Raw genomic sequence first — 20028 nt, forward strand, 5'->3', positions numbered from 1 at the left:
TGCAAAGCTGTCATCAAGACGAAGGGTGGCTACTTTGAAGAATCTCAAATGTATCAAATATATTTTGATTTGTTTTAATACTTTTTTTAATACTACATGATTCCATGTGTGAAATGTAATAGTTTTGATGTCTTCACTATTCTACAATGTAGAAAATTGTAAAAATGAAGAGAAACCCTGGAATGAGTAGGTCTGTGCAAACCTTTGACTGGTACTGTATGTTCTCTCTTCAACTGGTTTTGGGACATTTCTAACAGCTGAATATGGTCTCTGCATTTCCAAGCTGAAGGTGCCATCCACATTCCTAAAATGTTCTTCTTTGAGGTCTTTATGACCTGGAAGTCTCTTAGTCTCGCCGAGTCTCTTAGTATCACTCAGCTTTCCTGCCAGGTTGTTGATGCTGAGTCTGTTGAATAAAATGTCTCATTATTATATCCATACAATATTTCTCAATTATTTCTTCATGTTACACCACGAAAGAAAACACTTTCAAAAGTTTTCCAATTCAACAGAACCCCAGTTCTACCTACCTAAGTGCATTTGATAAATGTTTACCCAGTGTCTTACACATCTCTAAGGTGATGGATGCCCTATGCTAAGCGCATGTGGTGGCCTGTGGGTTTAAGACATGCACTGATGAGAATGATTAATATCCTCGTTTTGAAGCTACAGTAGAAAAACCTATTTCATCAGAGGTCACTGGCCGGCTGGACGGCGGAACACTGCTTGAGTGGGCTCTGGGGAGGTCACTGCCATATGGGAGGGCTTGGAGTTTGACAGTGGATATTACTGTGAGATGAGCTGGATGTTGTCAGTATGAGCACTAATGGAGTACAGCCAAACCAAGGAGTATGGATCAGCCTGTGTTGTAGTACTTGGGCTTACTATTTTTTTTTTATCATCAAAGGAATTTATCCCAAATGAATTCTACTGTATGGCTGTATTCCATACAGTTTCTATGACCTGGGTATTGTGGATTTGTGTTGACTGGCATACAGTTACATGTGTAGTTCCTAGAATAACCTACCAGTTGGCAAAGGAAAGCTGTTTACACCTGCCATTAAAATCCATACTCTTTGTTAAAAGGCAAGCAATGTTAATAGTTAATATGTAACCTATTATACTTTCTGAAAGACAAAGGGACAGTTAGGGGTTTGAGAACAGAAACTGCTTCTCCCTACAATTGTATTTTATTTTTATTTCACCTTTATTTTACGAGGCAGTTCAGTTAAGAACAAAGTCTTATTTACAATGACTGCCTACACCGGCCAAACCCAGATGACGCTGGGCCAATTGTGCGCCGCTCTATGGGACTCCCAATCACGGTCGGTTGTGATACAGCCTGGATTCGAACCAGGGTGTCTGTAGTGACACCTCTAGCACTGAGATGCAGTGCCTTAGACTGCTGCGCCACCCGGGAGCCTTCTTCTCCGTCATCTCCTCCGTCAATACCTGTCCCAGACTTTTCTAAATCTAGGCCTAATCAGATTCAATAAAAACACATGGGCTTATTGGTATGGGAGAGTGTGCTGCTTCACTGATCCTATTACTATAGCCTTTCCAATTAAAGTGGTAGTGTGTTCCACTGGTAAGATTCCCATGGGGACTGCAACCTGTATCTAGGCTATAACACACGGCCTGTAGGAGAGGAGGGTTTGGAGTGATGACGTCACTGTCTCAAGTGGTGGAGGACAGACCTACATTGTGGCACCTGCTATATTTCATTTAATCTAATTTTGTTTTGGCCTAAATGACAAGCGATTTACTCTTATTCCTTTTTTCCCCCTCTTCTCTCGTTCCCCTTCTCCTTCCCTCTTCTCTCTAATGTGAGTCACACCCACAGGAAGCCATGTGGCAGAGCAGTAATGTTGTCCTGACCTGTAGTGAGACTCTATAGACCTGTCACACTGTTTTAGCCAGCCTTTATTGAAGCATAAACTAGACATAGTTGTCTTGAAAATCATGGAATATGTAGTTGCTGACTTTATCCAGTTTTAGGATCCCTGCCCCCACGCTTTATTTAAATTCTCTATAAAAATGAGACACAAACTTGGTACACTGTTACACTAGGCGTTCCTTACACGGTTTTAACCATCTGCTACCCATGTGTTTTGTGACAGTGGACTTTGCTTCTGTTTTGACAAAATATGCTAACGGCATACCACTATAAGCTTAGGCTGGCCACCTCTCCAGATCCCTCACGCTCTCCCTCTCTTTTACTTCAGTTCAATTCAGGCCCAAGGCACTTTTGACTTGTTTTAGACTGCCCTTTTGGATGAAGGGAAGAATGAAAAGGGGTGTTCACGTTACCAGAGCATATGGTAACAAACAGACCCATTAAAACAAGTCCTCTCTCATTACCTGGGCCACATTATCCACATAAACTATCTTAGCCATTATCCCACTGTCTCCCTCTCACACTCTCTTTACCTCCATATTTCCATTTCACCTCTCTCTTTCCATCTGGAGAGTTTCATTGTGAGAAGAAACAGAGCGTACTGATAGTTCTGCTATAGTCTGACTGATGCTGCAGAGCTTTGAGGAAGTCTTGGCTATTATGAAAGCTGGTCAGTGGGGAAAGAGGGTCTTGCCTTTTGATCACGCCATGATGTGGACATTGCTTTTTTTTATTTCTCGTCCTCTCTTGCTTTCTCAGAGGGCAGCGATGCTGGGTACTGTGGGCAGGATTTGTTAAAGCCAAGGGTGTGTGTTAAACCACTATTTTAAGCGCTCTTTTGTTCAAGGTTGTGAATATTTGTGTCGTAATGTGCTGTTCTTCCTCTCTCCCTCACAGGGCAGTGATGCCTGGTATGGTGATGTTTCGGCGGCGCTGGTCAGTTGGCAGTGATGACCTAGTGCTGCCCGCCCTCTTCCTCTTTCTACTGCACTGCATCTGGTGAGTACTGCGTTTGGATGTTTTTCTCTGTGAGTGTATGTTCCTGTGTCTGTCTGTGGTCCGGAGTCCCCTCACCAAGCTAAAAGTATGAAGCTGTATATGAGATGGAATATTTACCCCCAAAAATGTTGTCTGAACCATGGGTGTGTCATCTGTGGGACCATGCCCCTCCCTCTCCCTCCCAGGCTGGTGGTTCTGTCTGTGGTTCTGTTCGGCCTGCCCTATGGCTCAGACCAGTCCTGCTCGATCACCCTGGTGGACCATGGCCGGGGGTACCTGGGCATCTTGGTCAGCTGCCTGATCTGTGAGAGCGCCATCATATGGCTTAGTATGAGAGGCAGCATCCTCTACACACAGCCCAGAGAAGCTGTGCAATATGTCATCTACATACGACTAGGTAAGTCACACCAGCATGTTATCACAGACACACTATATATATATGTATGTACAGTGGGGCAAAAAAATATTTAGTCAGCCACCAATTGTACAAGTTCTCCCACTTAAAAAGATGAGAGGCCTGTAATTTTCATCATAGGCACACTTCAACTATGACAGACAAAATGAGGGGAAAAAATCCAGAAAATCACATTGTAGGATTTTTTAATGAATTTATTTGTAAATTATGGTGGAAAATAAGTATTTGGTCACCTACAAACAAGCAAGATTTCTGGCTCTCACAGACCTGTAACTTCTTCTTTAAGAGGCTCCTCTGTCCTCCACTCGTTACCTGTATTAATGGCACCTGTTTGAACTTGTTATCAGTATAAAAGACACCTGTCCACAACCTCAAACAGTCACACTCCAAACTCCACTATGGCCAAGACCAAAGAGCTGTCAAAGGACACCAGAAACTAAATTGTAGACCTGCACCAGGCTGGGAAGACTGAATCGTCAATAGGTAAGCAGCTTGGTTTTAAGAAATCAACTGTGGGAGCAATTATTAGGAAGATCTTGCAAGATCTCACCTTGTGGGGTCAAAATGATCACAAGAACGGTGAGCAAAAATTCCAGAACCACACGGGGGGACCTAGTGAATGACCTGCAGAGAGCTGGGACCAAAGTAACAAACCTACCATCAGTAACACACTATGCCGCCAGGGACTTAAATCCTGCAGTGCCAGACGTGTCCTCCTGCTTAAGCCAGTACATGTCCAGGCCCGTCTGAAGTTTTCTAGAGAGTATTTGGATGATCCAGAAGAAGATTGGGAGAATGTCATATGGTCAGATGAAACCCAAATTCAAGTTGCATCCAAAGAACACCATACCTACTGTGAAGCATGGGGGTGGAAACATCATGCTTTGGGGCTGTTTTTCTGCAAAGGGACCAGGACGACTGATCCGTGTAAAGGAAAGAATTAATGGGGCCATGTATCGTGAGATTTTGAAGTAAAACCTCCTTCCATCAGCAAGGGCATTGAAGATGAAACGTGGCTGGGTTTTTCAGCATGACAATGATCCCAAACACACCACCCAGGCGAAGGAGTGGCTTCATAAGAAGCATTTCAAGGTCCTGGAGTGGCCTAGCCAGAAAATCTAGAAAATAGAACATCTTTGGAGGGAGTTGAAAGTCCGTGTTTCCCAGCAACAGCCCCAAAACATCACTGCTCTAGAGGAGATCTGCATGGAGGAATGGGCCAAAATACCAGCAACAGTGTGTGAACCTTGTGAAGACTTACAGAAAACGTTTGATCTCTGTCATTGCCAACAAATGGTATGTAACAAAGTATTGAGAAACTTTTGTTATTGACCAAATACTTATTATCCACCATAATTTGCAAATAAATTCATAAAAAATCCTACAATGTGATTTTCTGGATTTTTTTTCTCATTCTGTCTGTCATAGTTGAAGTGTACATATGATAAATTACAGGCCTCATCTTTTTAAGTGGGAGAACTTGCACAATTGGTGGCTGACTAAATACTTTTTGCCCCACTGTATGCATGTCATGCTTAACATACAGTGCCTTCTGAAAGTATTCAGACCCCTTGACTTTTCCACATTTTATTACGTTAGTATTTTCCTTAAACTGATTCAATTGTTTTTTCCCTTCATAATGACAAAGCAAAAACAGGTTTTTAGAAATGTTTTCTAATTTATTTTTAAAAATCTAAACGGAAATATTACATTTTATTTAAGTATTCAAGACCCTTTACTCAGTCCTTTGCTGAAGCACATTTGGCAATGATCATAGCATCAAGTCTTCTTGGGAATGACTCTACAAGCTTGGCACATCTTTATTTCGGGAGTTTCTCCCATTCCCTGCAGATCTCAAGCTATAGGTTGGAGGGGGAGTGTTGCTGCACAGCTATTTTCAGGTCTCTTCAGAGAAGTTTGATTGGGTTCAAGTCCGGGCTCTGGCTGGGCCACTCAAGGACATTGAGACTTGTCCCGAATCCACTCCTGCTTTGTCTTGGCTGTGTGCTTAGGGTCGTCCTGTTGGAAGGTGAACCTTCGCCCCAGTCTGAGGTCCTGAGCACTCTGGAGCAGGTTTTCATCAAGGATCTCTCTGTACTTTGCTCTGTTCGTCTTTGCCTCGATCCTGACTAGTTTCCCAGTCCCTGCCACTGAAAAACATTCCCACAGCATGATGCTGCCACCACCATGCTTCACCGTAGGGATGGTGCCACGTTTCCTCCAGAAGTGACGCTTGGCATTCAGGCGAAAAATCTTGCTTCTCATGGTAGGAGAGTCTTTTTAGGTGCCTTTTGGCAAACTCCAAGTGGGCTGTCATGTGCCTTTTTACTGAGGAGTGGCTTCCATCTAGCCACTCTACCATAAATGCCTGATTGATGGAGTGCTGCAGAGATGGTTGTCCTTCTGGATGGTTCTCCCATCTCCACAGAGGAGTGAACATTGGGTTCTTAGTCACCACCTTGACTAAGGCCCTTCCCCCCCCGATTGTTCAGTTTGGCTGGACGGACAGCTCTAGGGAGGGTCTTGGCGGTTCCAAACTTCTGCCATTTAAGAATGAAGAAGGCCACTGTTTTTGGACATTCAATGCTGCAGAAATTATTTGATTTTCTTCCCCAGATCTGTGCCTTGACACAATCCTGTCTCGGAGCTCATGTCCTTCGACCTCATGTCTTGGTTTTTGCTCTGACATGCACTATGGGACCGTATATAGACAGGTGTGTGCCTTTTCCAAATCATGTCCAATCAATTGATTTTACCACAGGTGGACTCCAATCAAGTTGTAGAAACATCTCAAGGATGATACATGGAAACAGGATGCAGCTGTGCTCAATTTTGAGTCTCATAGAAAATGTTCGGAATACTTATGTAATGTTGGAATCGGCTAAACTTTGAACATTGGGATATTAAATAAATGATAGAGACGAAGCATTGAGTAGAAAGAATCTGTAGCAACCCAGAAGACTTTAGAATGTGTTTGATGGAGGAGAGGAGAGCGATGTGTTGATATAGGGAAGACCGATGGATATCTGTGAATTAGGTGAAGGAGGGGTTGAGATCAGGAGGTGAGGGGTGAGGTCAGTTCCCCTTAAGGGAGTAATCAGGGTTAGTATCTGGTTACCTTCTTTCTCTTGGGCATAAACTAAGGATGGAGAGAGGGAGTGTCTTAAGTAGGATGTATATAAACTGTGATGTGAGATGTATTGCTGTCTGAATACAGCTGTACAGAACCTTTGGGAATGATTCAACTTGGTTAAAGCTTCTCTAGTGTCCGTGAGTTATTTACTCTGAAAAATAAGAAGCTAACAGTAAATAAGGTATTTTGTTTTTTTGCAAAAATGTTGCTACCATTTCTAAACTTGTTTTATGGGGTATTGTGTGTAGATTGCTGAGGATTGATTTCTTTTTTAAATCCATTTTAGAATTAGTCTGTAACTTAACAAAATGTGGAAAAAGTTGAGGGGTCTGAATACTTTCTGTTGTATCCTGTCTAATTTCACAATATTGAGTAATGTTTCTCTTCCCTCCCTGCTTTCTCTCTTTCAGCCATCTTGTTGGTGGAGATGGTATATGCAGTGGTGGGGATCGCCTGGCTTTTCCAATACTACCAACCGTGCTCTGATGTCACTGCCAAGAACCTTGCTTTGGGTGAGTTAGAGAAGGAGTACGAGGGAGCAGCAATCACTAGAGTAAATATGTTGTAGACTAGAGTAATCTTCAAAGAGAACAAGGACAGACTTGTAAAACAAAGTAATGGAGTATGTAAATGCCCATGGGCATGTTTAGCTTTTCTTACACCATTGCGTGGTTCGTTATGAAGATCACAATATATCAAAACTATCCCGTCTCCCCCCAGGGATTGTGGTGTGCAATTGGCTGGTGATCTTCAGCGTGTGCTTCACCCTCATGTGTACCTTTGACCCCACGGGACGCACATTTGTCAAACTGAAAGCCACCCGGCGACGCCAACGCAACCTCACCACCTACACCCTCAGGTTGGTACCCTCATCCCTGCATACTACCGTCTGTACACCCTTAGGTTGGTACGATCTGCCCTACACACTACCATCTCTAAACCCTCAGGTTGGTACCCTCTGCCCTACACACTACCATCTCTACAGAGTATACCACCTGCACCCTCAGGTTGGTACCCTCTTCCCTACACACTACTACCATCTGCCCTACACACTACTACCCTCTCTGCCCTACTCTGTCCACACCCAGCACAGCACACTAAGGTAACCATCCTGCTGTGCCTCCCTTCCTCAGACACCGGCTAGAGGAGGGCCAAGCCAGCAGCTGGAGCAGGAGACTGAAGTTCTTCATGTGCTGCACCCGAGCCCAGGACACACAGTCTGTGAGGGAAATATAATTATTTTTCCTCTCTCCATCACCCAACGTCCTGTATGATACAATCTATTCAGTGAGAATCAATGGTTGTGGTTGGGATCCATTCTTGTGGTTATTCATGATTCAAACTCTATCTCTCCTCTCCCGTTAGGATGCGTATTCCGAGGTGGCCAGCCTGTTTGCAGAGTTCTTCAGAGATCTGGACATTGTGCCTAGTGACATCATAGCTGGCCTGGTGCTGCTTCGCCAGAGACAGAGGTCTAACAGAGGTGCCATCCTGGACCAGGTAACAGGGGATGGGGACCAGTGTGGAGAGAGAAAGAGAGAGGGATGGGGGGATAGGCTACAGGTAAAATGGTAAGAGTTGGATGGCCTGTTTGTGTTTGACAGTCTTATTAGTGTGTGAAATAGTTGTTTTTCTCCTTCAGGCCAACAATGACATTTTAGCCTTCTTATCTGGAATGCCTGTAACTCGCAACACCAAATACCTGGACCTTAAGAACTCGGTGAGTGTGTGTTTGTGGATTTATATCGAACCTCTAAGGCAGCGGTGTAGCCTCTGTCTCTGATGTATTTTTAACATTGTGTGTGTCCCTCAGACCGAGATGGGCATGTACAAGGAGGTGTGTTACTACATGCTGTTTGCCCTGGCAGCGTATGGCTGGCCCATGTACCTGATGAGGAAGCCTGCCTGTGGGCTGTGCCGCCTGGCCAGCTCCTGCCAGTAAGTCTGCCTGCCTCCCTCCCATCCCATGCACTTACACCGGTTTCACATTTCACATTCATCAGTATTGACAATGTGGTAATCCACTGGGACAATAACACTCTGGTCAGACCCCACTCTCTGACACAGTGGGTAAACAATGGAGCACTGACACACAGCGTGTTCCACTCCACTGTTCAGACAAAACACTGACCCACGCACTAACCACTTGACTAGTGATACAAAGACCTAAATACACTGAATCACACACATGTTTGGGTTTTAGACTCACACACTCAATTTAAGGACCTATTGTAGTAATCTCTTTCCATTTTACCCCTTTCTCTCTCTTCCTCTCTCCATTTTCTTTTCTCTCGTCTCTTTGTCTGTCCTCTCTCTCTCCTTCTCTTCTCCTCCTCTCTCAGCTGTACATCAGGGTCTGGCTCTAGGCTGTCCCAGACAGTGACAGTGGAGGAGGATAACTGTTGTGGCTGTAACGTCCTGGCTATCCGCCGCCACTTCCTGGACAGAGAGCTGAAGCAGGTCCACGTTGTCTACACATCCTGGCACGACGCGGTGAGTACCAACTGGAAGGGTGACAGACTTAGAGGTCAGGGGTCAGTCTGGACAATTACCAGGCATGAGTAGAATACAGAAGATACGACATGCAGTGTTAGTAGAAGCAATTTGCAAAGTACAGATGAACAGGTGTATGATTTGTCATATTGTCTGTCAGTCAACAATTTGCTGTATCACTCCTTGGAATTCTTTCTCGAAATGACTTCTTGCTGATATATTGCACTTAGTTCCCTCAATAATATATGTAATATAACACCTTGCATGTAATATAACACCTTTCATTGCTCTGTACCAAGGGAAGTAAATCACACTGCCAATCGTCTGGCTGGATAAATACTATCCAAATCACGTCCAAAATATTCCACCTGTTAATTATTTTCTGTTCGCAGAGGGACGTTGCCGTAGCGAGAAAACGAGCACTCAAAACACACTGACTGATTTGTAAAGCAGACTTCTCTGTTAACTGGGCCAAGTCTGACTTTCCATCCATTAAACCACACCATGCAGGCTAGCTAGCAGAGAGTGGAGGGTCTGGACTCTGCAGACTCTCATCACAGAGGGAGTTAGGCCAGGACACTCCCTGATGGAAGTCATCATTATAGTCCTTGGCTGTTTCTTCTGCATGCCTTTGATTGACGTGTGTAACCAAAAGAAATAGATTTAGCTGCTACCTCTCACTATTCTCTCTCTCTCCTTCATAGGTTTACGAGACACCTTTCTTTGTGGCTGTGGATCATGGGAAAAAGAAAGTTGTCATCAGCATTCGAGGAACCCTGTCCCCCAAAGTAAGACCGTGACAAACTAATGACTCACAAGTGACTGACCAGAGAGTCATCAAACTGCCATGGTTGTGTCCCAAATGGCAACCTATTCCCTATATATTGCAACACTTTTGACAAGAGCTTCTGGTCGAAAGTTGTGCATGTAGTGTTTAAAAAGAGAGCGAGGGAGAGGGCACCTCCCAAAAAGACTGCAACAACCTACACAGTCCACTATATAGGCCAAAAGGTGCTATTTGGGATGCAGACGATGACTCACAAGTGAATGACCAGATAGTCACAAATCCAAATCAGTCAATCATGCTCAGCTCAAGTACTGTAAAATCACTATACTCCGCAGCACGATTTATGAAGTAACTTTTCTTTAAGTGTCCAAGGAAAGGAGAATATTATTTAACTGGAGCAGAAAGAGAATGTGTTGCACTTGCTAGCAGTATTCAGAACTCACCTCAAATATGTGTCAACCCATCTATTTAAAGTGTCATGGTTATTTTTCTCACATCAAAATATTTTTTTCTTTACTTGAGGAAATGGAGCACATTTTCTCTCTCTCTCACTCACACACACACACACACACACACACACACACACACACACACACACACACACACACACACACACACACACTCTGTCTCTCCTGTCTTTCATCTTTTGTTATCACCTCCTCCAATAAAGACATTCTCTGGCAACTAAAAGTATTTTTTAAACCTCCAGATTTGGTCTAGATGTGTCAATGTGTAGTTCATACATGCATAATCTATGAGCAGAATTACTGTCTCACCTCAAATAGCCACGAAATCCCTAGTTTGAAAGCGACTGTTTCCTTCAAGCTGTGCCGTGCCATTTTCTCTACATTTCCCCCAATGTGGCCCAGCCCCCTAGCAATTTGAGTTCTGGCCAATGAGTTCAGTCCCTCGCATTTGAAAGGGAAAAGGGATACCTAGTCAGTGGCACAACTGAATTCATTCACCCAAAATGTGTCTTCCATATTTAACCCAATAACTAAATCAGAGAGGTTCCGTGTGGCTGCCTTAATCGACATCTGCCTTGATCAAGGACAGAACGGCAGATTTTTCCACATTTCCAACTCGGGGATTCGAACAAGCAACCTTTCGGTTACTGTCCCAACGCTCTAACCGTTAGGCTACCTACAGCTGACTGACAGCTAGCATAGGCCTGCCCAGTGTAATCAAATGAGGTTGCCGGGAGACCGAGAGCAATGATATGGCGCACATATCTGCACATGTGAAGTAGTACGCAGTTTTCAGAGACCACTTTTGGCTCGTGAGTGCTACTTTCAGAACTAGTCGCTAAAAAGTTTACAAAAGTACCAGAGAATCTTTTTAAGTGCAAGTAGTAGTATCATAACGTGTGTGTGTGTGTGTGTGTGTGTGTGTGTTAGGATGCCCTGACTGATCTCACAGGGGACTCTGAGCGTCTGCCAGTGGAGGAGCAGCATGGAAACTGGCTGGGCCACAAGGTAAGAATACATTCACCCAGCCAGACCTAGTCAAATCAGAGGTTCCCTTGGGTGTCTCTTCACCCTTTGTTACAAGCCATCCCCAAGAGATATTGGTCCAATGTGCTCCCAAAGCACAGGGGCCATTTCACTTCTCAAAAGTGGAATGATTTATAGATGTAAAATGAGTGGATATTAAAATGATTTAATAAAGATGCTGAAGCGAAGAAAAAATGAATGGAATATTAGTCTGCCTCTCTCTCTCTCTCCCCTATTCCCTCCCTCCTTATCTTCCTCTCCCAGGGGATGGTTTACTCAGCAGAGTACATTAAGAAGAAACTGGAGCAGGAAATGATCTTGTCACAAGCCTTTGGAAGAGATTTGGTACATGAGTGATGAATATGTGCATATGTCTCAGTGTGGAGTGTGGTTGAAAGGATTTGTGCATATTGATTGAAATGTAATAGGTTTGCATAACTAACACTTTCATGGGAACAGAGCATTAGAAGAAATAGAAGATTTTGTTGAAGGGTGTGTGTGTGTATACAAGTCTAATCTGAATGTTTTTTCTCAGGGTAAGGGAACCATGCACTACGGGCTGGTGATAGTGGGACACTCCCTTGGTGCTGGTACTGCTGCCATCCTGTCCTTCCTGCTCCGCCCCCAGTACCCCACACTGCAGTGCTACTCCTACTCTCCACCAGGTGGCCTTCTGAGGTAAATATGGCCTTCATCATGTCATCAAACCATATGGTAGATGTAGTTGCTCGGCCATTGCTTGTAGCCACTTGTAGCTATTGCAACAGGACAGAAAGCACCAAGACCTACTCGGATCAAGAGAACTTTGCATCAGACATCCATATCCCATTGCTTGTATAGCCTGGAATTGTATTGAGAAAGAAATGACCAATAATACTCTAAACACGCACACTGAAACGTCTCACCGTCATAAGATCACTGTGTAACATGTCCATCTTTCAGTAGATATTAGGCTCTATTATGGGGCTCGTTTCTTTCAGTAGATATTAGGCTCTATTATGGGCTTGTTTCTTTCAGTAGATATTAGGCTCTATTATGGGGCTTGTTTCTTTCAGTAGATATTAGGCTCTATTATGGGGCTCGTTTCTTTCAGTAGATATTAGGCTCTATTATGGGGCTTGTTTCTTTCAGTAGATATTAGGCTCTATTATGGGGCTCGTTATTAGGCTCTATTATGGGGCTCGTTTCTTTCAGTAGATATTAGGCTCTATTATGGGGCTCGTTTCTTTCAGTAGATATTAGGCTCTATTATGGGGCTCGTTTCTTTCAGTAGATATTAGGCTCTATTATGGGGCTCGTTTCTTTCAGTAGATATTAGGCTCTATTATGGGGCTCTCTTTCAGTAGATATTAGGCTCTATTATGGGGCTTGTTTCTTTCAGTAGATATTAGGCTCTATTATGGGGCTCGTTTCTTTCAGTAGATATTAGGCTCTATTATGGGGCTCGTTTCTTTCAGTAGATATTAGGCTCTATTATGGGGCTCTTTCTTTCAGTAGATATTAGGCTCTTATGGGGCTCGTTTCTTTCAGTAGATATTAGGCTCTATTATGGGGCCTCGTTTCTTTCAGTAGATATTAGGCTCTATTATGGGGCTCGTTTCTTTCAGTAGATATTAGGCTCTATTATGGGGCTCGTTTCTTTCAGTAGATATTAGGCTCTATTATGGGGCTCGTTTCTTTCAGTAGATATTAGGCTCTATTATGGGGCTCGTTTCTTTCAGTAGATATTAGGCTCTATTATGGGGCTCTTTCAGTAGATTTAGGCTTTATGGGGCAGTAGATATTAGGCTCTATTATGGGGCTCGTTTCTTTCAGTAGATATTAGGCTCTATAATGGGGCTCGTTTCTTTCAGTAGATATTAGGCTCTATAATGGGGCTCGTTTCTTTCAGTAGATATTAGGCTCTATAATGGGGCTCGTTTCTTTCAGTAGATATTAGGCTCTATTATGGGGCTCGTTTCTTTCAGTAGATATTAGGCTCTATTATGGGGCTCGTTTCTTTCAGTAGATATTAGGCTTAATGGGGCTTTCTTTCAGTAGATATTAGGCTCTATTATGGGGCTCGTTTCTTTCAGTAGATATTAGGCTCTATTATGGGGCTCGTTTCTTTCAGTAGATATTAGGCTCTATAATGGGGCTCGTTTCTTTCAGTAGATATTAGGCTCTATAATGGGGCTCGTTTCTTTCAGTAGATATTAGGCTCTATAATGGGGCTCGTTTCTTTCAGTAGATATTAGGCTCTATTATGGGGCTCGTTTCTTTCAGTAGATATTAGGCTCTATTATGGGGCTCGTTTCTTTCAGTAGATATTAGGCTCTATTATGGGGCTCGTTTCTTTCAGTAGATATTAGGCTCTATTATGGGGCTCGTTTCTTTCAGTAGATATTAGGCTCTATTATGGGGCTCGTTTCTTTCAGTAGATATTAGGCTCTATTATGGGGCTCGTTTCTTTCAGTAGATATTAGGCTCTATAATGGGGCTCGTTTCTTTCAGTAGATATTAGGCTCTATAATGGGGCTCGTTTTTTTTGTCTTGTGGCAAAGCTGAATAACCTCTAAAGCTGCCAGTCCCCTCAACTGGATTTGCAATGTAAATCATGATGAAAGAGGTTGTGTGAACATATGCCATGTTCCAGTGCTGTTCTGAGAAGGTAATTTGTGGTTAGAACTGGTTCTAGATTATCTGTGCTGATCAGATGAGGTAGAGGCATTTTGTCAAGTCCTCCAGTTTCTAGATTATAGCATAAAGCAGGGAACTCAGAAGAATCATCTCTGTATACACCAGTGTTTTCTGTGCTGAAATCTTTTTTCTTCTTCATATTTGTCAGTCGTGACTCGTGATCTAGCCTGTTTGTCTCTGATCTCATCTATTGATATTGATTGGATCCCAATCCCGTTTATGACACCGCTGTCTATCTTGGATGCTTTTTATCGAAGGGCAACTCATCGCGGGCCTTGATGCCTCTACACATCGACGTTTGCTGTGGAGAGATGTTGAATTATTTAGCTAGAATGAGATCAGACTCGTGATTTTTGTGTGTGGAAAACGTCTGGCTGGAAATTCAGCAGCAACAGTTTCAGTGGTGACGGAGGGAAAGAGAAGGGTACACATCACACTCTTACTAGACAAACACTTAGTTTTTCTGACCCGCCCTTCCTTTTTTCACATCCTTTTTCTCTTTTTGTGTCTCTGACAAGCAGTTCGCTACACCCGCTGTAACATCTGCTAAATATGTGTATGTGACCAATAACATTTGATTTGACTCTCCTCATCGTTTTGTTTCTACAGTGAAGATGCCATGGAGTACTCCAAAGAGTTTGTCACTTCTGTCGTTTTGGGAAAGGACCTTGTCCCAAGGTATGTCATCTATGTAGAAACCCCACCTATTTCAAGTATCGTATGTCATGATGTACAGCTGTACTCATTTCTCTCCTGTTTGTCTCATAGGATTGGTCTCTCTCAGTTGGAGGGGTTTCGGCGCCACCTGCTGGAAGTCTTACAGAAGAGCGACAAGCCAAAGGTAGTGCATGTATTTCTAGTTAGATAGCAAACTGTGTGTGTGTGATCAAACCCTGTATATTCTACAGAAAGGACGCATCAACACTGTGCTCTAACCGCTATCAGTATAGGTTGTAACTGCTGATATCTCCCTGCCAGTGGAGGATCATTGCAGGGGGAACTAAGTGCATTCCTAAGTCCGAGCTGCCTGTGGACGACGGCCCCCAGCCCCAGACAGCCCCCGTGCCCCCCAGCACCCGTCTCTGGCTGCATCCCAGTGATCTCAGCATCGCCCTGTCAGCCTCCACCCCCCTCTACCCCCCGGGCAAGGTCATCCACGTGGTCCACAACCACCCCTCAGAGACATGGTAAGAGCCCTGGCATTACAATGATGGCACAAGAAAGTTTATTTGTCACATTCACAGGGTCACAGATTTCATTTCAGGGTACTGTGGAATCCTCTGACCAACAATGCAGGTCAAAGAGAAGTGAGTGAAACAATAGTACAAATAATATTAGTAGTAATACTAATATAGTAGTAATAAAAAGTAAAAAAAATAGAATAGAAAAAGATCACAGGACAGCATATACCTTATATACACTACCGTTCAAAAGTTTGGGGTCATTTAGAAATGTCCTTGTTTTTGAAAGGAAAGCACATTGCTGGAAACGGCAGATTTATTTTTTTAAAGTATCTATATAGGTGTACAGAGGCCCATTATCAGCAACTATCACACTTGTGTTCCAATGGAACGTTGTGTCAGCTAATCCAAGTTGATCATTTTAAAAGGCTAATTGATCATAAAAAAAACGTTTGCAATTATGTTAGCACAGCTGAAAATTGTTGTTCTGATTTAAGAAGCAATAAAACTGGCCTTTAGACTAGTTGAGTATCAGCATTTGTGGGTTCGATTACAGGTTCAAAATGGCCAGAAACAAATGACTTTCTTATGAAACTCGTCAGTCTATTCTTGTTCTGTGAGGCAACTGTTTCTCAAACTAGACACTCTAATGTACTTGTCCTCTTGCTCAGTTGTGCACTGGGGCCTCCCACTCTTTCTATTCTGGTTGGAGCCTGTTTGCTCTGTTCTGTGAAGGTAGTACACAGCATGGTACGAGATCTTCAGTTTCTTGGCAATTTCTCACATAGAATAGCCTTAATTTCTCATTTCTAAATGACCCCAAACTTTTGAACTGTAGTGTATACACACATTTACAGCTAGTTTTAAATGATATACAGCTGCTGCAGTTAAAAGTAGTGAAGTGTATAAACAAGGATACTTCTCTATAGAGTGAGTAACAATGATAAATGTCCATTGTGGGTTGAGGGGGGGCAGGGGGGAGGATAAATGTCTGTTGCGGTGGAGGTCAAATGAAGTCCGGGGGCAGGAGAGGGGCAGGGGGAGCAGGTAGCAGCGTATTGGTGGCTATTCAGCAGCCTGATGATCTGGGGTTAGAAGCTAATTGGCCAGTCTGTCAGTTTTTGCCATGATGCACCTATATTGATTGTTGAAATCAGGGAGAACAGGCCGTGTCTCGGGTGGCTGAGGTCCATGATGATCTTCTTCGCCTTCCTGCGACACCTTGTGTTGTAGGTGTCCTGGAGGGCAGGCAGTGTGCACCCGATGGTGCGTTCGGCTGAGCGTACCACCCTCTGTAGAGCCTTGCGGTCAGCGGCGGCGGAGTTGCCGTACCAGGCTGTGATGCAGCCCAACCGTATGCTCTTGATGGTGCTCCTGAAGAACACTGAGGGCCCTCGGGGACAGGCCAAATTTCTTCAGCCTCTTGAGGTTGAAGAGTTGCTGTCGTGCGTCCTTCAGAGATTACGATCAACTTTATTATCCCACTAGGGGGAAATTTGTTTGGTCATGTGCTTAAAAATACTTTACATAAAACATGAAACGACACAAAATAATTAATTCAAAGTGCTATAGCTACACGTTTAAAGTAAAAGTGCAATATGCCGTATACTGGAGGGACCAACAGCAGACTATCTATTATACAGCCTAATGGCTGTTGGAATGAAAGAGTCCCATATCTATCTGTTTTGAGTGAAGGGGATGAGTAGTGTCTTGTAAAATGCTTTCAAGTTTTAGGAGGATGGGTTTTTGTGTGCAGGTTGGTGGCTGATTCTTGATCTACCAATCCCGCCGCTTTATGCGCTGAAGCATATTCACCACGGTGTCTGTGTGGTTTGACCATTTCAGCTTCTTGGAGATGTTTAGCCCGATGTAACTTTTTTTTGACCGTCTCCAGGGCGGCCCTGTTGATGAGGATGGGAGCGTTCTCAGCCTGGTTCCTCCTGAAGTCCACAACCAGCTCCTTTGTTTTGCTGACGTTGAGGGATTTGTTGTTTACCTGGCACCACGCTGTAAGAATGCCTGCCTCCTCTCTGTAGACCGTCTTGTCACATCAGTAACTTGATGATGGAGTTGGGACTGTGAGGCCACCCGGTCGCGGGTATACAGGGGGTACAGTAGGGGACTGAGGATGCACCCTTGTGGAGCTCCTGTGTTAAGGATCAGTGTGAAGGAGGTGATGTTGCCTACCTTCACCTGGGGGCAGCCCGTCAGGAAGTCCAGCACCCAGGTGCATAGGGAGGAGTTAAGTCCCAAGGCGGAGAGCTTTGTGGTGAGCTTAGCGGTATTGTAGTTGATGAACAGCATCCTCACATGCATTCCTTTCGTCCAGGTGGCTGAGGACAGTGTATACTACCAGTCAGTTAGTACACATCTAGTGTTACATGTTTTATGCTAATTGGATAGAAACTGTACGAGGGAAAAGACTGGCTTTACGCAGACATTACTTTTGGTATAAATGTGCATGCATACATTTTGCTGCGTATATAATTTAGCATGCCCCTCTCTCTGTGTGTAGCTGTGGACAGGAGGAGCCCACCTACTCAGCTCTCTGGGGGGATAACAAGTCTTTCAACGAGGTCATCATCTCCCCTGCCATGCTAAACGAGCACATGCCTCACATGGTGATGGAGGGACTCAACAAGGTCTGTGAATATAATAGATACACTGTCCATGTCTGTCTGGATTCTCTTTGTGTGTTGGATGGGATGAGTGGAGGTTTCCTGTAGATAAAATTAGATTGTAGGGGTCCTGGTCAGATGCTCTCTTGGGGAAGGTGACAGAATAAGGTAGCGGAGCCCTGGTGAAGTGCACTGAGGGAAGTATCAATTAATTAAACCTCATTTATGCACTGAGTTGGCAGGTGATGACACTGGATGAATGTTCTACAGTTGAAGTCGGAAGTATACAGTGGGGCAAAAAAGTATTTAGTCAGCCACCAATTGTGGAAGTTCTCCCACTTAAAAAGATGAGGCCTGTAATTTTCATCATAGGTACACTTCAACTATGACAGACAAAATGAGAAAAAAATCCAGAAAATCACATTGTAGGATTTTTAATGAATTTATTTGCAAATTATGGTGGATAATAAGTATTTGGTCACCTACAAACAAGCAAGATTTCTGGCTCTCACAGACCTGTAACTTCTTCTTTAAGAGGCTCCTCTGTCCTCCACTCGTGACCTGTATTAATGGTACCTGTTTGAACTTGTTATCAGTATAAAAGACACCTGTCCACAACCTCAAACAGTCACACTCCAAACTCCACGATGGCCATGACCAAAGAGCTGTCAAAGGACACCAGAAACAAAATTGTAGACCTGCACCAGGCTGGGAAGACTGAATCTGCAATAGGTAGGCAGCTTGGTTTGAAGAAATCAACTGTGGGAGCAATTATTAGGAAATGGAAGTCATACAAGACCACTGATAATCTCCATCAATCTGGGGCTCCACGCAAGATCTCACCCCGTGGGGTCAATGATCACAAGAACGGTGAGCAAAAATCCCAGAACCACACGGGGGGGACCTAGTGAATGACCTGCAGAGAGCTGGGACCAAAGTAACAAAGCCTACCATCAGTAACGCACTACGCCGCCAGGGACTCAAATCCTGCAGTGCCAGACGTGTCCCCCTGCTTAAGCCAGTGCATGTCCAGGCCCGTCTGAAGTTTGCTAGAGAGCATTTGGATGATCCAGAAGAAGATTGGGAGAATGTCATATGGTCAGATGAAACCAAAATATAACTTTGTTAACTCAATTTGTCGTGTTTGGAGGACAAAGAATGCTGAGTTGCGTCCAAAGAACACCATACCTACTGTGAAGCATGGGGGTGGAAACATCATGCTTTGGGGCTGTTTTTCTGCAAAGGGACCAGGACGACTGATCCGTGTAAAGGAAAGAATGAATGGGGCCATGTATCGTGAGATTTTGAGTGAAAACCTCCTTCCATCAGCAAGGGCATTGAAGATGAAACGTGGCTGGGTCTTTCAGCATGACAATGATCCCAAACACACTGCCCGGGCAATGAAGGAGTGGCGTCGTAAACGGCATTGCAAGGACCTGGAGTGGCCTAGCCAGTCTCCAGTTCTCAACCCCATAGAAAATCTTTGGAGGGAGTTGAAAGTCTGTGTTGCCCAGCAACAGCCCCAAAACATCACTGCTCTAGAGGAGATCTGCATGGAGGAATGGGTCAAAATACCAGCAACAGTGTGTGAAAACCTTGTGAAGACTTACAGAAAACGTTTGACCTCTGTTATATACCCTTTGTTGGCAATGACAAAGTATTGAAACTTTTGTTATTGACCAAATACCTATTTTCCACCATAATTTGCAAATAAATTCATAAAAATCCTACAATGTGATTTTCTGGATTTTTTTTTCTAATTGTGTCTGTCATAGTTTAAGTGTACCTATGATGAAAATTACAGGCCTCATCTTTTTAAGTGGGAGAACTTGCACAATTGGTGGCTGACTAAATACTTTTTTGCCCCTCTGTACATACACTGTAGCCAAATAAACTCAGTTTTTCACAATTCCTGACATTTAATCATAGTAAAAATTCCCTGTCTTAGGTCAGTTAGGATCACCACTTTATTTTAAGAATGTGAAATGTCAGCATAATAATAGAGAATGATTTATTTCTGCTTTTATTTCTTTCATCACATTCCCATTGGGTCATTAGTTTACATACACTCAGTTAGTATTTGGTAGCATTGCCTTTAAATTTAATTTGGGTCAAACGTTTTGTGTAGCCTTCCACAAGCTTCCCACAATAAGTTGGGTGAATTTTGGCCCATTCCTCCTGACAGAGCTGGTGTAACTGAGTCAGGTTTGTAGGCCTCCCTTGCTCACATGCTTTTTCAGTTCTGCCCACACATTTTCTATAGGATTGAGATCAGGGCTTTCTGATGGCCACTCCAATACCTTGCCTTTGTTGTCCTTAAGCCATTTTGCCAC

At 43.7% G+C, this 20028-nt stretch overlaps 1 protein-coding gene across 3 annotated transcripts in view; it reads left to right on the top strand.

Annotated features, from left to right (window-relative positions):
* Positions 1 to 20028, top strand: part of LOC112247044 (diacylglycerol lipase-alpha) — a 44385-nt gene that overhangs the window by 14985 nt on the left and 9372 nt on the right. For 2 of the 3 annotated variants that reach the window (XM_024415690.2, XM_024415692.2), the window contains 18 exons: positions 2795 to 2896; positions 3082 to 3293; positions 6855 to 6956; positions 7165 to 7303; positions 7392 to 7451; positions 7578 to 7665; positions 7810 to 7944; positions 8087 to 8164; positions 8258 to 8382; positions 8787 to 8937; positions 9642 to 9725; positions 11122 to 11199; positions 11482 to 11562; positions 11753 to 11895; positions 14506 to 14574; positions 14665 to 14737; positions 14875 to 15083; positions 17593 to 17719. In XM_024415690.2, the coding sequence (XP_024271458.1) occupies positions 2802 to 2896; positions 3082 to 3293; positions 6855 to 6956; positions 7165 to 7303; positions 7392 to 7451; positions 7578 to 7665; positions 7810 to 7944; positions 8087 to 8164; positions 8258 to 8382; positions 8787 to 8937; positions 9642 to 9725; positions 11122 to 11199; positions 11482 to 11562; positions 11753 to 11895; positions 14506 to 14574; positions 14665 to 14737; positions 14875 to 15083; positions 17593 to 17719 (2049 nt within the window). In that variant the 5' untranslated portion in view covers positions 2795 to 2801. The remainder of the gene's footprint in view (positions 1 to 2794; positions 2897 to 3081; positions 3294 to 6854; positions 6957 to 7164; positions 7304 to 7391; positions 7452 to 7577; positions 7666 to 7809; positions 7945 to 8086; positions 8165 to 8257; positions 8383 to 8786; positions 8938 to 9641; positions 9726 to 11121; positions 11200 to 11481; positions 11563 to 11752; positions 11896 to 14505; positions 14575 to 14664; positions 14738 to 14874; positions 15084 to 17592; positions 17720 to 20028) is intronic. The other variant, XM_024415691.2, reaches the window with a different exon arrangement.

Source organism: Oncorhynchus tshawytscha, linkage group LG04 (assembly GCF_018296145.1).
Source record: "Oncorhynchus tshawytscha isolate Ot180627B linkage group LG04, Otsh_v2.0, whole genome shotgun sequence".
In the NCBI taxonomy this organism is placed as follows: Eukaryota; Metazoa; Chordata; class Actinopteri; order Salmoniformes; family Salmonidae; genus Oncorhynchus; species Oncorhynchus tshawytscha.